The 19374-nt window shown below is 42.0% G+C and overlaps 1 protein-coding gene across 1 annotated transcript in view; it reads right to left on the bottom strand.

Annotated features, from left to right (window-relative positions):
* uvrag (UV radiation resistance associated gene) overlaps positions 1-19374 on the bottom strand; it is a 98524-nt gene that overhangs the window by 44987 nt on the left and 34163 nt on the right. The window contains exons 12-13 of the mRNA XM_085364265.1: positions 16754-16919; positions 6462-6537 (exon numbers count right to left, since the gene is read on the bottom strand). Coding sequence (XP_085220391.1) covers positions 6462-6537; positions 16754-16919 — 242 coding nt within the window. The remainder of the gene's footprint in view (positions 1-6461; positions 6538-16753; positions 16920-19374) is intronic.

Raw genomic sequence — 19374 nt, 5'->3', positions numbered from 1 at the left:
AAATATTTATTTCCCATAATAAGTTCAACAGGGTAGATGTACTTAAGGAACATGAGACTTTTTCAGATAAATAAAGGCAAATATTGCAAACTACACAAAAGGCAGCCGCTAAAGCGTTTAAGTTTCAAAATAGAACAAACGAAACAGACTAAATTGTCAATTCCACTTAGAAACAAAATATTAATTCTAAAAATAAATCTTAGTTTGTTTTACAGAAGAACAGACAAAACTGACTAACTTTTGTCAATATCAAATAAACTGAGAACTAAAAGGAAATTCTCAATCTCTCCTTGTTGTATAGCTGAGCTTTTCAAACAGTTTTAACAGTTACTTTAGTCTGACAAAAGCCGAATGACGAATTAGCGCTTCCAGTCAGAGACCGAGGCTACGTCCACACGTACACGGGTATTTTTGAAAACGGAGATTTTCCGTTTTCGTTTTAAAAAATAATCCCGTCCACACATAAAGGTAGAAATGAAGGAAAACGCTGCTATGAACATGCCAAAGCAGCAGGTGGCGCTAGATTCCTAACCGTGCAGAAATGTTGGCCAATCAGAAGTCTAGAAGCCTCGGTGGGAAAAAGTAAACAAAGCTGGGGCATAGAAGCAGAACCGAGTCGTATGTGTGGAGGGACAGTAACTGTGTGTACATGTAAGCATTTAAACACTGCAGAGAGTAGAATTAACAGTAACAGTATTGTAGAAATTCATTTCACCGAAACAACGTGGCGCACAGTGTGACGCATGCACCAGTTTATTGTATTTCCAGACTTGCTTTCGGCACAATTTACAGTGCACGCTACTCTGTTTTTAGTCAGACTTGAAATAGCCGAAATACCTTCACACTACGGAACTTCTATGGCTCTTCCGTTCGACAATCTCTCCGGCATTGGAACCATCATCTGTTTTCTCTTCGGTCACGCTCGGTTGATTTTTCTAGTCGGCACACTCATTTCCTCCATTACCCGCTGGCTGCTTCCCAAACAAACACACGTGCGGCTTGGCACTTGTGCTGTACGTAACAAGTCACGCGACATGAAGCTGCGGCTGTGATTGGTTCGGCTCTGCGCTACTTAATTTGGATCGGCCGACTTTTTTTTTTTTTTTTTTAAAGAGGACAAGAGCGGCGAGGTCTATCGCGATAGCTTAATTTCTCTATCGAGTAAAAGTTATATCGCGATAGATATCGTTATCGTTCTATCGCCCAGCTCTAATTAGAAGTGTGCTGGTGAGTTAAACTGGGACTGGGCGAATCAGGCTAATTGAAAAGCTAACTAGCCTAATGCTCATAGCTGTAGCTGACCACGTTTTCACTGTGGGAGAACACACGGGGTTTCTCACTGAGTTCAGCCATTTTGAGCACTCAGCTTGTGTGCTGATGATGTTCTAGTATTACTTGTTGAATATTAAATGCACTAAAATTAGATGATGGAATAAGTTAATGTTGATCTTAAAGGTCATGAATCTACTTTATTTTGTTACATTTGATGCTCGAGCGGCACTGGATAGATGTCCGTGTGTATTCTTACTGTGCTGATACGTTACCACATACTGTAAAACTACAGCCTGTGGGTTTTTGTATATTCTTTTGGTAATTTTATTCTGTACATTGAGTGTAAATAATATATTGCTTCATTGCTATGCAGTGTAAAGCAATGCTCCTGTAATTCAGTTAAAAGGCAATACTGTAAAAAAATAATCTACCATAGTTTATGGTTTATTTCTGATTTCTGATAGAAATGTGCACCTTGACGATAGAATAAGCTGATTGTGATTTAAAGATTGCATTCATGATTAAGATGCACTGTATAGACTATAGTTAGAAATTAGAATTAATGTTTTGTGCTTGTTTTGTTATAGCACTTACATTATTTACATATGGCCATGTATATCATTAGAGTGTGAACTGAATTAGTAATAGTCCTGTTGTTTACAGGCTAGGTTTTTTTTATGGGATCGTGAGACCTGGATCTCTTCCTGACGAGGAAGATGGCGAGCCTTTCCCTTTGAACCGAACCGAACCACACAAACTTTTGACCTGTTGGATTTGACTTGACTGAACACTGACTATTAAGCCGGCAAGACTGACATATCTGAGCTCAGATAGGATTCTGACTGTTATTATTATTGCTGTCACTGTATTTTATTTTGTTTTCATTCCTGTTCATAAAATGCTGTTAAATTGTTGCTAAATAGTTTAATACAATTCATAGCAACTTTACCTGTGGCTCCAGTCATTCTTCTCCACGCAACTCCCTTTATCCCTCCTGCGAATCTAGCTATTGGCCCATTCTCTCCATCTTACTTTAATTTCCCCTACCCTATCCTGTACTTGGCTACACTTACATTCAGAGAAGTGAACGGCTTAATGTGGAGTTCAGAAATCAGCCAAACTGGGAGGAAGAAGCTCCGTTTGTGGAGCGTTGCATTTTATTGACTGTGACATGTTTACCACTTCTTCAGTTTTTTCAGGTTTTAAACAATCGCAGCATCGAGCTGGACTACTCATGTGGCACAACCATACTGCTCTGGAGTCAAGCTGATAACTCATCCATAATGTGGAGACGCACACATGGAATGTATAAGGAAGTGCTTTGAACGAAAGCTGAAATTTTATCCTGTAAAAATAGTAACGCTCCTCTGAGCTGCTAGAGGCACATTTCTCAAGGTCAACAAAGCAAAGACAAAGTGTTTGGATCTCTCCTAAACAAGAGGCCACAGCAGCAAAGAGAACTTGGGAATCTACATGCAAGGCTTACACTTATTGTGTAGCGAATTCTGTTACTGCACAGATGAGGCTTTGTGAGCATTGCATATCGGCAAATAGCAGGCGTGCCGCCTTTTTATTAATTCATCATTCCACAGATTCTTTTTACAAAGTTATCGTGCACTCTGCACATGTACCCACCTGTGCTGTAGCTGAAGGCTTCCATCTGGATTCAAACCTTTAATTTGAATCTTTCTGCATTGGTTTCATGGACACTGGTGAGGACGTCCAGCTGTCTGGAACTCATTGTTCCTCTGCAGTGGACCAGATTCCTTTGAAGCACCATATATAAGGCCAGTTTCATCATTACAAAAGGAATGTGTCTAAAGAATATGCTTTACTCTTGAAATCCCAAAAAGACCTCTCTATGAATCACTGCCACATTTTGAACCGACAAATTCAACAATATTACTTGACAATATCTGCATTACGGATAAGCTGATTTCGATTAGGAATATTTCTCCTGCAGCCAAGCCATCCTTGCATGTGCCTTCAATCAGTGGGCAAATTAAACTTTCAGCAGGAGAGAGCATGCTGTGCTGCATCTGATGTCACTATGTGGTTGAGCCTGGTGAAACAAAGCTGATGTGTGGCTCTGATAAAAAAACTAAACTGAGATGATTGCACACCAAATGATCTTCCAGTCAATTTGAATCCACCTACGATACAACACCAGAACATAAGACATCCTGCACACAAACTTGCATACTTGTATATGTTCATCTGAGCTTTACTGCAAACTTTTCCAAGGCTTTGCGAGTGTGAATGCATGACTGTGCACATATGTGAGTGCTCGAACATGTGCATCTGTGTTTAGCCCTGACAGTTATTACAAAACAGTAAAATCCAGAGAAAAATACAAACCTCAGCCCAGCAAATATTTCACCTTTGACAAGAGATCGCTTAGACTGACAAGCAGTGATGGAATGAGTGCTGGATTAGTTTGGCATGTGCATTCTGCTATTAACGTGAATAATAGCTTCCCTTCTGAAATCATGAGACACAAATCATCATTTAGCTACATGACACGGTAAAACCAGTGAATTCCATTTAGTGGTTTTAGACAGCACTTATTTTCTTTTGCCGTCTAAAATGTTTTCTTATCTCACTTATTTTCTTATTCTTGGATGCTGTTGGAAAGATGGCAGATTTTATTGCTGGCTAGAAGCTCGTGGTGTAGCATTAACACTGAAACCTCCCAGTGCGCCGCGTTCTGAAGTGAGCCACCTGTTAGAGCGAGTGGCCCAGTTAAGAGGTGGAGAGCTCCGTCATCCTCGGCCGAACGAGGAGGAAAACAGGGAGTGGAACGCAAACTGTTAAAAGTCGGTGCCAAATGACTCGAGGATAACTGGAGGGCGTAACTAAGGTCAACACATTAAACGTACTTCAATAAACCGAGACGGGTCAAGAGTTCAACAGATCACATGAAAAGACCAAATCCAAAAATAAATTGTTCCTGCTATTAAGTATATACAGTCACATATAAAGATTTAAGCTGTTTTTTCCACACTTGCATGTTTCAGATCATCAAACAAAAATAGATGATGATATTCAAAGTCCTCAAAATATTACTTTGTACTGCAAAATAATGAACCTCTGATTATTGAAAAACCGCCTCTGTAAGATGCTCTTTATAGCAAATCTTGTTACTGAGCTGCTGCAAATTCAACCAATTCGTTGCAAAATGTTCTTTCAGCTGTTTGTTTTCAGTGGCTCTTATTTTCCATCCCAAATTTGAGACCTGCTGCTAGGGCTGTGCGATACGACCAGAATCTCATATCCCGATATAAAACAGCTATCGTCCGATAACGATATAAATCACAAATTTAATATTTTCTGTAAATTCTGTGAATCTCGGGCAGCTCAACTTGCGTGAAGTGTTTCCAGCTGGGTGTCGTGTAGCTGGAGTCGAGTGTTGTAACCGATGCATGAAACGATACATTTTTAGACATAAGTTGTAACGGCGCCGTTTTCTTTGTGAGTATTTATTACACGGCGTGCTGCGGGGAAAAGCCTGTTCTAACGTTTGAGTCTAAGCTTTATTTTTTAGCACCTGGCGGCTCTTTTTTACTTCTCATCCGTAAATAATCTGCTCTTTCACGTGATTCAGTTTATTTTGAAAAGTCTCAACAGGATCTTGAGCTTTATTGTGAAAGGTTTATGTGGAACATAAACAAGCGGACACGCGAAGGTTTTACCGTCGCTGTTGCTAACGACAACGCATAAAAACAGGTTCTATTAAATATAAGAGAAAGAGAGAACTTTAATAAATGAATATACCCACTACAGTGACCATCAAAATAATGAAAAAATATTGCTGTAAACAGTTTATTTTGCGACACCACGAAACAAACGATAGCGTAAAATGAAACGGTAGACGTTTTTATATCGTCATCCGATATATATGGTTATATCGAACAGCCCTACTGCTGCTGCCACTAAATTTAAAATGAGCTAATAGTTAAAAACATCTGAAATGTTTTCCATGTTCGACTGGTAATCAAATATGGGTTTATGAGATTAGCAACTCATCTCATTCTGTTTTTACTTTTACACAACGTCCAATTTGACATGTGAGATATGACATCAAAAACCAGTTTCATCCTATCCTGGAATTATAAATTATTCCTGGATCTACACGCAGCTCGATTCCAAAATTGCACATCTGGTAAAATTTCCATGCAAATCATCCATAACTTTGAGTAACCCTGCTAACAAACACAAACTGAATCCATTACATAACTTCCTTGGCAGAGGTAACGATCACAGATTAACACTTGTAAATTGGCGCTAATTTAAAAGTGTTAATGAGTCGATGAGTGTTGTGAGCTTTGCATGTCTGTCTCTTCAACTGACTAACAGCATCATTCATTACTTTTACATCAAGGGCGTAAAAACTTCATTCCACATTAGTCCACATAGATTGCAATAATTCAGCACTTACTAATATTTAAATTAAGCCTGACTAAAAGGCTTTTACAGCTGTTTCAGGAATTTCTTTATGACTAACACCTCCATTAATAACAATCAAGCTTTTTAATGACCAACCAGATGTTCCTGGAGCAACACACAGACTGGGGAAGTCTGCAGGTGTTGCAATGGATTAATACACAATGGTTTTGTTGTTTTCATGAGACAATTTGACGACATGAGACCGATATAATATCATCATCCTTTATAGTGATGGCAGAGTGTAAATGTATTAACACCTGTATGTCAACAGCAGGTCTCGACACACTGAACGCCGTATTGTGAAACTTAACCTCCTAGGACCTGCGTCCACATATGTGGACATCACATTTTGGCTTATTTAGACCAAAATACTCAATTTTGCTCTACAAGGGCCTGATATCCACTTACGAGGACATTATCCTGCTACTGTTCTATCAAAATTTTAAACGAATATCCTCATATGTCGCTCTTATTTTTCTTAAAAACAAAAATAAAATCTGGTAATTCTTTGTTTTTACATTCATCGGGCCCCAATGTGCCGAAATATCAAAGAGAAATTAAAATTGCTGCCGTGGAAGAGTTCGGGTCTTAGGAGGTTAATGGACGAGACGCTGCACTCGGTACTAGCAACTTTTAGAAACTGCAGGACAACTTACAGTTACAAATTAGTATGATTTTTAAATAAGTTTTCAAGTCTAAAATGTCGTCAAACATGTTTAGCGCGTGTGCATGCAATGGATTACCTGGGCGATGTTCTTGTTGAGTAAGTAGACGCCATATTCAAAATGAAACCGCTCTCCTCTGGGGTACAAAGGGAATCTGTGAAATGCAGAAGAAAAAGAAACACTTAAAGAGGATTTTACTGTTTGTGATCCAGTCAGAGAACGTCTGCAAGCCGGCTACATTATATCCATATTACACATCAAAATATACTACACTTCCATCTACCTCGTTCTCTCTGGCTTCGCCACAGGAACGATTTGACTCGCATTGTTGAAAGTGTCCGATAATGTAGCCGGCAGTGTTTACATTGGGTGATACTTGCAGATTGCTCAGGAATCGAAGTCTGAGTCTATGATCCCTTCCCACAGATGCCACCTCCGTACGGCGCTAAACTGAAATATCAAACAGCAGAGGCGTCCAAACAACGTGTTTATCCGCCCCTGAACAGGAACAAATTTTCTTTTCAGCATGGTGGGAAAGTCCTATCGGCGCCAGTCGCATGGCTTAGGTAGGACATGCAGGGAATGCTCATGAAGGAGATCCGGGAGATGCCCTTGGGTGCTGGCGTGGGGTAGTGAGGTGAATACGCTGACATGCAGAGATACGGTTGGGGATGTTAAGGCCGGACTCATCCCTTTCAGTCATTAAGTGCTTATGCCTCCTGATCTCCCACTGAGGAGGCTTCAGCGTGATGAGAAACGAGCTCCACAGAATAAGCAGGGATTTACTCTGAGCAAACACACACATACTCAAACCTGTGAATACTTTCAGGGACTACATTCATATCAGAGCTTTATCTGAAGAGCCCTTCAAAATTCTTCACCTTTACCTTTGGAGGAACCTAACCCCAAGTCTGCTCTTAACCTCTCACCCAAACGCTGAAGCAACGTGGGAGGAAATATGAGTGAACTTTGGAGTTTTAGCGTTTTATGGCTCATGACATTCATCAGCAGAGTTGAGATGTTACATGTTGAGCTGATAAGAGGCCAAGTCAAATATAAACAAGGTTGTAAAGATAAAAATGAATAAAGCTTGTGCTTTAGAAATTTCACTTGAGGTGTAAATGTTTTTCTTTACTAAAAGAATAAGGTGGAAAAGTAAAAGAATTAAAAAACCTACAATACACACTCACTGTGACTAATTGCTTCTCATCTATTGGATAGTATTCCCGTGTGTGTGCCACAGGGAGGTCAGAGGTGATCTTAATCCTGTGCAGGAATAAAGTAGAAAAATACAGCAGAAACTCTGCAGCTTATAGGATATTATACGTCCAGATTTCACTGTATGACATTTGTGTTTTAGCATTTCCTCTCGATAAGAAGAACATACAGAACTAAGGGATTTTTAACAGCTCTCTCTCTTTTATTTGGCTTTTATCCACATCCTGAAAGTTTGCTTTACATCATATCTGCGGCTGTCTGGACATGTCAGACAACATTCTGACTGCAGGGTTCACTGTAAACACCTCCTCACTCACGCATCGCACTGCAGATCCGGGAAGGTTGAGAAGTAAACCTCGAACACATGGAGATCTTTGCAGCCCCGAAAATGAAATTTAACAGGATGTTGCTGCAAAAGTCTGGCAAAGAAAAAGTGCCGGTGTAGCCCGAGGGCCACACAGCCCGTCGCTCGTTAGACCTCCGTATCGCCGACATGCAGCCAAGGCCCCGCGGAGAAGGCGACACGCCAGAGGTCATATCTCAGCATTCGGAAATAACTAACAGGGAGAGGAAGAACAGCACAACAGGCATTCCCTGTGCACTGCTGGCAGAGCCAACATCACTTCCCCAAAAACAGATAGGATTTGTTTGCTGATGAGCATGACTGAAAGGGAAACAAAGCTACCTTCAACACACACAAACGCACCACGCACACTCCTGTACAGTGCGGTGATTAATGACTGCTGTCCGCTGTGTCTGAAATCACACTGCAGAGAGACTCTGGTTCACCAAACACCAGGAATTCCTCACGGGGACGTCCAGTAACGCCAAATATATTATTACACCGCAGCGGCGGGGAGGATCGAGTCGAGGGGAGGAGGCGCTGAAGGAGAACTTCAGCTAGAGAGCACTTTTAATTAATGCCGTTTGTTTGTCCGTCAGCGAGAGTACACAAAGAGCGGCGAGCACAGTTTAATAAAAGCCGGTGGAGTGGTCGGGCAAACAAAGAACCCGTTAAGTGTGGATGACTTGAGAAATCAAACAAACACCAGCGTTCAATGGTTTGTTCTTATTTGCTGTGTTTCGTTCCAGAGTAAAAAGGAAATCGCTGTATGAAATAACAGCCCTTGAGAACAGACTGCCATTGCCATTATCTCTGCTACAGCAGGAAAAATCTAAATGACGTGTCTGCGAGAGACATACGAGTATGAGGAGGCCGGACGCCGTTTTTAATCACTCATCCGGCAACATAAACTGAAACAGTCCTCTGCACTAAACAATGTACGTGGTTCTTTTGTTTAATTGTGTTTTACATGTAAATCAAATCAAATCAAATCAAATCATCTCTTTCCCAGAAGGCCTCCGCACATTTCTTCACTTTCCTTGATCAGGCAGTTTCTTCCGTCAGCACATCCCTCTCCCGCTCCCCTCGGCGGAAGCGCCGCTGAAGGGTCACGTCTATGAAACTAACACAGCAAACTGAAAACGACAGGCGCCGTAATCAACACGCCCACTCACTTAAGGGTGCATTCAAAAGACTGATTACTGAAACATGAAATCTGCTTTCATTTAGCTAATATTCAACTCTGGATGCACCGGACAGACAAAAAAAAAAAAAGATGACAAAGAATAACAGTGATTTGAGGGCAGACGTAAATCTGTCACATTTCTTCCCCCTGCAAAAAAATAAAAAAAATAAAATGCACTTCTCTTTCCTTCTCATCTAAAGAGCATCCCAACCACAGCATAGTTAATGTGCAAGTGCTGGCTCTGGGTGTAGACCTGAAAATATGTAATTAATAAGTGTGGAGCCACGACATTGTAAAAAGACAAAAGCAGTATCTTACAGGAAAGTCCCCGGGTTTTATATGAATGCCCCCAGCCTGCCAGCGTTTTAACTGCAGGGTCTAGACAGCCTTTATCCACAGACAGCCTTCAAATATAAAGCTGGGACTCTTGTTAAATGAAGGAAACAACCAATAAACACGTAGTTACAACGATGGGATGAAGCAAAGGAAGGCTCGCTGCTCTCTCTCTTCCTGTCCATTTCTTTTTAAACTCACTCTTTGTCCTGCCTTTTATTTCTGTTCAGGGATCTTTTAATAGCAGGCTGACTTATAATGCTTTCATCTGTGGTTGATGCACGACCAGTGTCTCTGCACCGTCTGCCTGTACTGTACTCTGGGGCCTGCTAGCAGGTGTCAGCAGCACATGACGTTTTTTATAGTTAAACGACCACATTTGTGGGCGATTTGCGCAGTGAGGAAATGTTCCTGCAGCACAAAGATGTACAAGCCTGTTTAAAACAACCATTGACTTCTGGAGATTTTACAACAATAACAAAGCTAAAATAGAGGGCACCGAGTCCATCTGAGCTCTGTTTTCTTTCTGTCAAAATTGCGATGTCTCTATAGACACCTTGTTAAAAGCATTAAAAGCAGCCAATTAGAGAACTGGGGCCACAAGGTCACAGGGCAAACCTACAAAGTCTGTATATTTAAGCATTTTCTGGTACACGACTGCTCTCACTCCCCTTCCGAGTCCACTGGATGAAACGGAGGAACATAAGGAAGACACAGCTATGCAGGTGGGTGGTCGAGCGTAGCTTTAGCGCGGTTCATGAGAATATGGTGGGAAGGCTCCTAGTGACTGACTGACTGACCCGCTGAAATGTATACACTGGCTGAAGTGTCCACATGTGTTGGCTTGCCTGTTTAGACATTCTAATTAATACTCCAAATGTGCAAAACAACAGATCTGGCTCACATGCCGGAGCCGAGGCTTGGCCGGTATTTAAATGGTGGTGTGGGCTGCTTGTAAGTTTCACAATGTCTTTAATGTGCAATTTCAAATGCCAGGGGACCATAAATCATTTGGACTTGCTTTAAAAAGAAAAAAAAGAAAAACAACCTACACCTGCCTTGCAACTGTTAAAGATCTGATGGCAGCGGTTACTCTATAAATCACCGGGAGCTGTAATTTCCAATATCTGAGAAATGATTACACTGAGCATCTGTCACTGAATGCTATTTTAATGACCACTGCTGCACTTAAGACCCCGGCATAACCATTTCACCATCTTGGTCAACGCCGTTAAGGCGTCTCCTGAGTGATGTGGTGGCTGCTTGCTCTGTCACACTGGGTTTTCATCACGGCTCTTAAGAATATCCAGGGGTCTGCTGACCCCGGCACCCAACCCCCACACACTCCTCTTTCCCCGTTTCCTTCTGTCTTCTTCAGCTCCCTTGTTTTCTCAAGGGGAGCTGACCATCGCACCAGTCCAAAATGTTATATCGTGTATGACGATGAACACCACTTGCACTTTATCGAACTTCCCAGCACTGTGGCAGCTCCATCAGACAGACGAGCATCTCTGCAGACGTGTGGCAAAAACAAAAAACTATCACACATGCAGCACAGATGCTTTTTATTAACTTTTTAATGAAGAATGGATAAAAAGTGCTTGTATAGGCTTCACAGCAGCAGGACACCAAGATGAAGGGCTGCTTACGCAACTCAGCTGTCAACCTAGAGGAGCCTCACTGACTTCTTCAGAGCCATTAAAAACATACCAATCCTGCCTTTGGCCTTGAGCGATATGACAGAAAACCTCAGAAGACAAGTAAACACTCTGTCCAGTCCTCGGGTGCCTTTGTAGTTGACGTACGTACCTAAATAATGAGCCATTCTCAAATTTGATTTAAGCCCTCATGGCTTCCCAGTTGATCGCCTCATTCATCTCTCGTATGAAGAACACAGCAACTATGCAACCGAACCACTACAGAACATGTGCGTATCACACCAGCGAAACCACAACATTTATTCTATAATACCAAGAGAATGTGTTTACTTGTTTCTGTCACTGTGGAGCCCAGTGTCGTTTTATACTGGACAGGACACTCGTTTCATCCTGGAAAACAACACAAGCAATTTAAAATGCACGAAATCTCCAACACATTTAAACTGTAGTGAGAATCTAGAGGAGGACTAACTGTCATTCTCTTCATCTGCACTGAATGAGCTTAAGTGCAGGAGAAAATGAAACCACTCCATTTGCAAAATAGCCACCAGGGGTGCATACTGTTTTCCTTTTTATTAAATCGTTTGGGTGAACTGCTCTTTTAACTTATTTACTGATCCTGAAACAACTTAAATGGAACAATAAAAAGTTACTCTCCTCTCGTGGGCGTGCATGCTTCCCAGTAACGTAGGTCACCCTGTAAACCGGGTGTTTAGCCTCACACTGCTTTGTCTTGTCACTGCTGTGCAGCTTCAGGCAGGCAGAGCAGCGGGGGGGTTATTCCCACTCTTCTCCTCTTCACATAGTCCATGTTAAGAGGCATGAAACCGCTGGAGGCCTGGAACAATGACCGCTTTTCTTGGTGTTCGCAGGTTCCTCTCGTCTTCAGCTGGTATCCCTTCCCTGGCAGCAGCTCTGTCTTTTAAATTTGAAGCGAGCAGCGATGCGTAAATCCCACTTACATCAACTTTTCTCTAACCAGCGATAGTTTAAAAGAAAAAAGCTGATGCGCTCCAGTGCTTTGGTTGAACAACTATATGACTCAGTTCGTGTTTTTTTAATGGCCAGGCTCTGGTCTCAATCAAATGCGGGACATCTGGATCACATCTCCCTCCTTCTCCCCCTCGCAATCAGCAACTCTGGAACTGTGCTCAACACGAGTCCAAATGTGGGTGCAACATGTTAAAAGTCCAACAATTTTTGAGAACATCTCTGACCCAGAGGACAGCGATCCCTGAAAAGGTCAAATTGTACTTGTCGTTAAACAGTCCAGTCATATTCCACACCCTGCTTTCAAACACTGTTGCGGGGCCAGATTCAAACTCTGGCCTTTGCCCAGTGTTGGAGTTTAACACAGTTCAGAGCAACAGAGGCCTCGTCTGATTTTCTTGGACTAAAATATTTTGGTCTTTGTAATAAAACTATTGTTGTTTTAACCCACAGGAGGAAAAGAATGAGGTAACAAACTCACAAGGTAAAATATTTTCAGATTCTTCTCTCACCAAACTAAAGCTCTGCTTCTTGTAACATTTAAATTAACAGCGACAATAGAAAAATGTTCTTGCTCAGCTCCGGCCGTCGCTCTTAACGGCTTAAGGAGCAGGATTTTCTGCTAACAGAGTATATCTGTAATCTGGACTCACACTAGTTATAATATGCTGCAGTAGAGAATGAATGAAGATGTTGAGACTGAGATGAGAACTACAAACATGGCTCACATAGTAAAACTAGCCGTTTAGGGAAAGCCAAGTAAGTGCAATTATCATTTAACAGCAGAAGGTGCAACCAAGACACCTCCAAGTGTCTATGTGCACGCTATTAAAAGTGGCTTTGCTAATCCTGAAGCTGATCGCACACCACCTAACTTATCACCACTAGCCGGCCTTTTCCGACACTTTAATTGCCCCTTTTTTGTAAACTTTCAGAGCCCGGCTGGGTGCTTTCCATCTCCCCACACATCATTTTGTTGTATGTCTGCAGCCCACTGGGGCCTCAGCAGTCATTAACGTGTGCAGGGGGTGGGGTTTGCTGGAGTGCATGGCCCCACGCGGTAAAGAGCAAAGTTGGACTGTTGTGTCTTTGCGATATCCATGGACGCCACAGGTTGTTGACGGATGCTGGTGTAAACACGCTTGGTAGGACTGGAAACGAGTAACGCAACTCACAGGGAGTCTCTCTATTGTCTTGACGTGTTAAGCCACTGAATTGTTTCGGCTCCACACAATGCTTTCCTCTTTTTATGTGACATGTGGATGTGAAAGAGGCAGTGCTCAGCGACATCAGCTCCACACGCGTGCCTCCACTGCAGACATGTAAAGACAAAACAAAGCCAGTATTTTTGGCGGCCATGTGTATTCATTTGCAGTCAACTACATAACAGCGACTGAGCCATTCACGTTGTGTGACTGAAAGGCACGGGCAATGCTTAATGCAAAAGCAGTAATAATTTATAGGTGCTTTCCTGCAAAATTATTGCAGATGAGTATTTCAATGAATTCTCCCACAGTGCCTCTGTTCAGCATCGCAACACGAGACAAAATGATGGCATCAAAATTAATCCAGAAACAACAAACATCTGATCATTGACTGAAATATTCCACCGATATCAACCAGGAGGCAACAGGTAAAGAGCTGATGAGCATAAGCAAGACTGTGGACTTCATCATACTCTATAATAAAGTGCGACATCCACGGCCATCAGCAGCACTACAGCCAAATCTCGCTCCACGCCGGTCACGTATTGGAAGGCCTTCGTGTGGAATGTCAGTACGTATGTACATTCCTGAGCGCGTGTGTCCCGAGTGTGCAATTATCATAACAGAGAGGGGTTTTTTGTTTCTCATTTTTTACATTATTTTTCTGACTTGATGCATAGTTACAAGAGCATAACACACACAAATAATAATTTCATCACATTAGCCGTTGCTGCTCCTCTGTGCTTCCTGACTAACACAAAGGGTCCTGGCAAACCCCCAGATCAGTTTATCATTTGTCACGCTCTGTGTCAACATCGTGACTGAACAAAAAGAAATGTAAAAAAAAAAAAAAAGATACAATGTGGCGAAGGTAGGAAGCAAAGTGGTTACAACCGTAGGGTATGACTGTGAAAGGCTGCTGTGTGATTTACAGTCTGTTCCCTGTGAACACCTGAGTAAACCCAGTTGCTACCATAGGCAAAACAAAACAACTTCGAGGGACGACTCAGGCGCTTTCTTCACCGACCAGCTATGCATGTGTTAACGTGAAACAACAAGTATCCATACTGAGGTTTTTGTTCAGCAGTCATTTCCAAATCAGAACAGTATTTCAGATTTGGACGCACGTCTGAATCAAGAAGCCAACACAGCCGTCAAAACGGCCTACTGACGCTACTGTGTGGTCTGTGTGTGATTGTGCACTGATGCACTCGTGTGGAGCTCATGACTACCAAATCTGTGTTGTGTTTGAGAAATTCAAACTCAACTCGGGGGGTGGACGAAAAAAAAACCCCAAAACGCTGTTTTAGTCAAACACAGCTAAGAAGCACAGGTCCACACAAACCGCTGTGCAACACGATCGGGCTAGATTCAGCACACAAACCAGTCGATTCAGTAAATAAAGGTGACGATTGTGGTTCCTTATTCTCTGTCACATACTCTACATGCTGCATGCACTGTTACAGTGATGCATGCTAACATTAAGGCCAAAGACTCAAGCAATGAGGTCTGCAGCAGGATTCACTGATCCAACACTTTCCACCTGAGACGCAGAAACTTTGGCTTAAGATATCTGCAGATCTTCTATCCATCATTTGCAGACATTCACAGTCAGATGGTTGCATAAGGGTTAGTATCCCACACAGAAAGGGAACACTCAGGGATTGAACTACCAACCTTCCTATTTGTAGATAACCTGCTCTACCTCCTGGGCTACAGCCACCTCAAAGCTGTAACAACTGTAAAAACTTGGTAACAAATCCATGGATACTACCGCGTGGAAAGTTGAATTTATCATCTGTAGGAAATCTAAAGCCTCAAGGCTGGTAATTTACCAACTTTAATAAAACTTCCACGTATTCATTGTGGCTCCGTAGGTTTGAGGAGACTGCTGAAAGTGTGATGCAGCTGGTTCCAATGGTGGTGACAATCACTTTAAACAATACTTTGGAACGTTGTGATGTTTTTCCAATAAAACATTCTTGTTAACAATGTTGAAATGTTACAAATGTTAAAGGCTTTTGTTGAGTTAGAGACCAGCACCGACCGCACAGTCAAAAAAATCTACTGGTGTTGGAGTAAAGAAATACTAACCAAACAAGACTAATTTTAGCTGAAAACATGCAGGGACATGTTTGTAGAAGACGGTTTGGACGTGAACAAGGCAGAATGTTTGGACACAAAACAAATATAAGCTGAAATAGAGTAAATAAACTTTTTGAAAGAGATAATTTAATTTTGTAGAAACTAAAACTGAGATAAGTAAAAGAGACAGAACAAATAACCAGTGCTTGTGCAGCAGCGGCAAAAGGAAAGGAAAGAAAGAAAAGAATGATTTGCACAGTTTTAGATGGCAAAAAGCATAAATATTTTTCCCGTCCAGGAGCACAACACAAAAAGAGTTTGTTTGCAACAGAGTAAATTTAACAGCCAGTCTCATCTGCAATGGGAGGCATGGACTCTGCTCAAACTGCAGTAAAGTCTAAATGGTGGATTTCACAGTAAAAGCGCTTCATTTATCAGAGTGTCACAGTTTAAATCTGTACATTTACATATTCACAAAGTAAACAACATTCATTCTTCTTGAGAGAAGAAAGTCAGACTTTATTCCCTCTGTTTTATTCACGGCAATTTACATCAACTGCTTTCTTTAAAGTCTGGATGCATATGATAATGTGATGATTCTGACTTTGCAGAGAGAAGCAATTTATTTGAAGGACCCTCCATGAGAAACAGATGGCTTATTTTCATCCATCTGCTGAGCTGATCTCGTTCATAAAAGGGCAACGTTGGAATAAGAAGAAATGTCCCAAACATCACTGTCGCTGTTCTGCTGTAACTTTGCTGTTTTTCCTTTTTCTGTGTCTTCGTTGATCGCCCTGTCTGTGCGACTTTGTTATTGGTCTCTCTTTCTTTCTGTATTATTTTGGAGATCATTCCCATGTGTGTCTTCCTGCCTTTTGACTTCCTCCTTTTGTTCTCGTCTCGCCCTTGTTACTGTCTGATTGAGTTCACCTTGCTCAGTCTATATTTTGTCTGCGTGCTGTCAGTCAGCTCACTGAATTATCCACCACTTCTTCCCCGTGTCTGGTTCGCATGTTTCCTCTAACAAATTTTATTTTCCTTGTTTTTTGAGAGAATTGGATTTCCTCAGTTTCACTGCAGCCGAATAAACGTGCTCGTGCCAAATGTTGACTCCCAACCTCGTTAGAATTGTACAAATTCTGTTTTTGCTTTATATGGATTTCTTTGCACGTTTGCATATTTTAAATAAATTACACTAGAAAAATACAAAGACGTGAGGAGTGGCTCGAGACTTTTGCGCAGTGCTGTATACTATATGTACAGATCGTACAGTAAGAAAGAGAGCTCAGCATTTGTGATGTGGATATTTCAGGTTTTTGCTAATATTAGGTGTGTTTGTAAAGGGTACTTACTCTCTCTCTTTCTCAGTGAGTCTGTCAGTGATGGTGTCCTTGATAGAAGAGCGTGAACCCTTGTGGATCACCGGATACCTAAGAGGGATCTGCAGGAAGCATGAGATCATGAGGACCAGGTGTGCTGTGTAACCCAAGGCGACTGCTATGCTCCCATCATCCTTTGCTGCAGGACACAAAGTGAAAAAGATGCTCTGCTTATCACATATTTAAGGTTTGGTCACAAATGAGACGTTTCCTGCTCAGTTGTTAAGTGCGCCTTTTAGTTATTATTACTTTGGTATATTATTATTATTATTATTATTATTATAAACCAAAGTGTTTAAGAATCTCACTCAATGAAAACTGAGTCAAAATAGTAACATTTTATTATGGTGAAAACCTCAAAGCATACAGTCAATGTCAGGGCTGTTTGTCTACATCTTATGACCCCCAAACTGTACGAACATCCAGCTAAAGATAACTTGGTAACAAAGTATTTGCTGGAAGGAGAGTAGTCGCATTCATGTTTTTAAATGCGTTGCAGTACGTGGCACAGCACACAGTACCAAAAAACACTGGCTGCGCTGAGATTCCCAAATTCTCTGTGATATGTGCTTAAGAAGCAAAAGCATCACGTACAGCTAACCCCTCCGAGTCCAAATATCTGTTAGTGTGGAAAACTGGATGCCTCCGTGAACATTTGACGGACTGGGAAAGAAACTGCAAACCAACTCACTGTAAGCACGAGAAATTGTTTCAAGACAAAACACAAAGTGGTTTCACATTCTCAGAAGGACACTGCTCGAGGCTAAGACTTAAAATCACTGTGATTTTTATCTTAATGCTTTGAAATAATAAACTATGGCAACAGAGTGGTAGACTCTTTGGCTCAAAATGTGTGTTTTTCAACTTAGCACAGAACCCCTGGATTATATCACTGTCCTTCCTGTCTTTTCAGTCCAAAGGGTTAAAGCCCATGGAGAGAACGACTTCCTGCCCCCGAGGAATATCAGGTCAACTGAAGGACACAAGTTTAAGTGACACCTCTGGGTGCTAATGGAGCCTGCAGATACCTCATGAGGCTGAGCTCACAGGGAAGGCTTTGGGGTAAACGTGAAACATGGATGGGCTTCAATGTCCACCTTGACTCTACAGGATTAGGACGCCAACTAACCCTAATCCTGGGCTCTGATGTGAAATATTCCTCTCCTGCAGGCTTTTTCAAACCGGCTTTGACACACAGACAGCTCTGGACTCTGAGACCTCTAACTGCAGAAGACTAAAGAGAAATGAAGAGAAATGAGTAAAGTGGAGGTGGGCAGTCCATGTTTCTCCATCTGTCCTGACTGACAACACATGCAGTACATCGTTTTCCTTTTGAATCAGTATTAAATTTAATCTGCCTCACTTTAGCCTCACACCGGTAACAGACGACTTCAGGGCTGTGGTTCATGCTCGCACTTTTGTAGATGTGTCTGAAAGGACCGATCGATCATCTAAAACTGAGAGAAAACAGGATTCGGTCTGTGTGTCAAATTTTAAATTGAGAACAAGTAATGGCTGCCCATCTCTACTGTGTATGTAAAAGATGTTAACAGGTGGGGAGCGGCAGCAGGGAGCGGAGGAGTCGAGGCTAGTGTTGCTGAATTACGGCCTCAGAGGCTTGCTGGGTTTCACCAGCTGTGAGGAAGGGGAGCCCGAGAATGCGGCGTGGACAGTGGAGGTTGTGTTCCCTGTGTTGGACAAGTGGTCCTGACCAAAGCTCAGCATTCAGAAACCCATTCAATTCTCATCCCCCAACTATTAAGAGGTCATACAGTCATCACATTTCTCTTGCTGTGACTGCAAATCCAATTTGTCACGACACATACGATGCGACCTTTACTCCAACCTTCCCCACCAAGCTCATAACGGGAGCATTGTGTGCGAATGTGCCTGCTGACACAACTTTTTTAATGCCCCGCAGTTCACTAATGTGTCTTTTATACCATACCATGTGGTTTTTGTGGCTCTTTTCCGGTAGAACCGGATAAAAACCATCTTGTGACAAGACTCTCTTAGAATGTGGTGGCAGTGAACAGCTCCAACAGCTACCAGCAAGAGATCAGCAAGAATGCAAACTAACCATGCTGCATCTCATCAGGGCAAAACGACCAAATCAACAATTCCCTGCAGAAACTCTCATTGCCCTCTATAACTGATCGTAATTAGATCAGTATGGAGCAGTCTTCCTCCTTTTGACATGGCGCACTCCATGCGTAGTTCGTGCTCCTCTTTTGAGGCTTACTTGTGCATGTCTACCTATAAAGGGCTGTGCATGTCTCTGTTAATTTGATCACTGATGTCATGCACAAGACGAGACGTGCAGCAGTGGGTGTACTGTGATTTCAACTGAGCAGACCGCGTGAATGGGAATATCAATCATCTGCAGCTTCTACAGCTATTCTCCCCTCATTTAGGCTACAATTATGTCATTATGCCCTTTATGTATGAAAATGACAAACTATCAATTATCGCATTCGTGCACAGTACGACAAAGGTTATGGTACCTTAACAGTAATAGCTTTTTGCAAAATTGCCATCTGCAATAGCCAAAACTATGATATCATAGATAACTGTCTATGAAATCATCAGCCTTC

This window comes from Diplotaxodon limnothrissa, linkage group LG10, assembly GCF_057381915.1.
Source record: "Diplotaxodon limnothrissa isolate DT_005_m linkage group LG10, D_limnothrissa_male_GT1.1, whole genome shotgun sequence".
NCBI lineage: Eukaryota > Metazoa > Chordata > Actinopteri > Cichliformes > Cichlidae > Diplotaxodon > Diplotaxodon limnothrissa.
The sequence above is the reverse complement of the archived record's forward strand: the minus strand, read 5'-3'. Positions and strand labels throughout refer to the sequence as shown.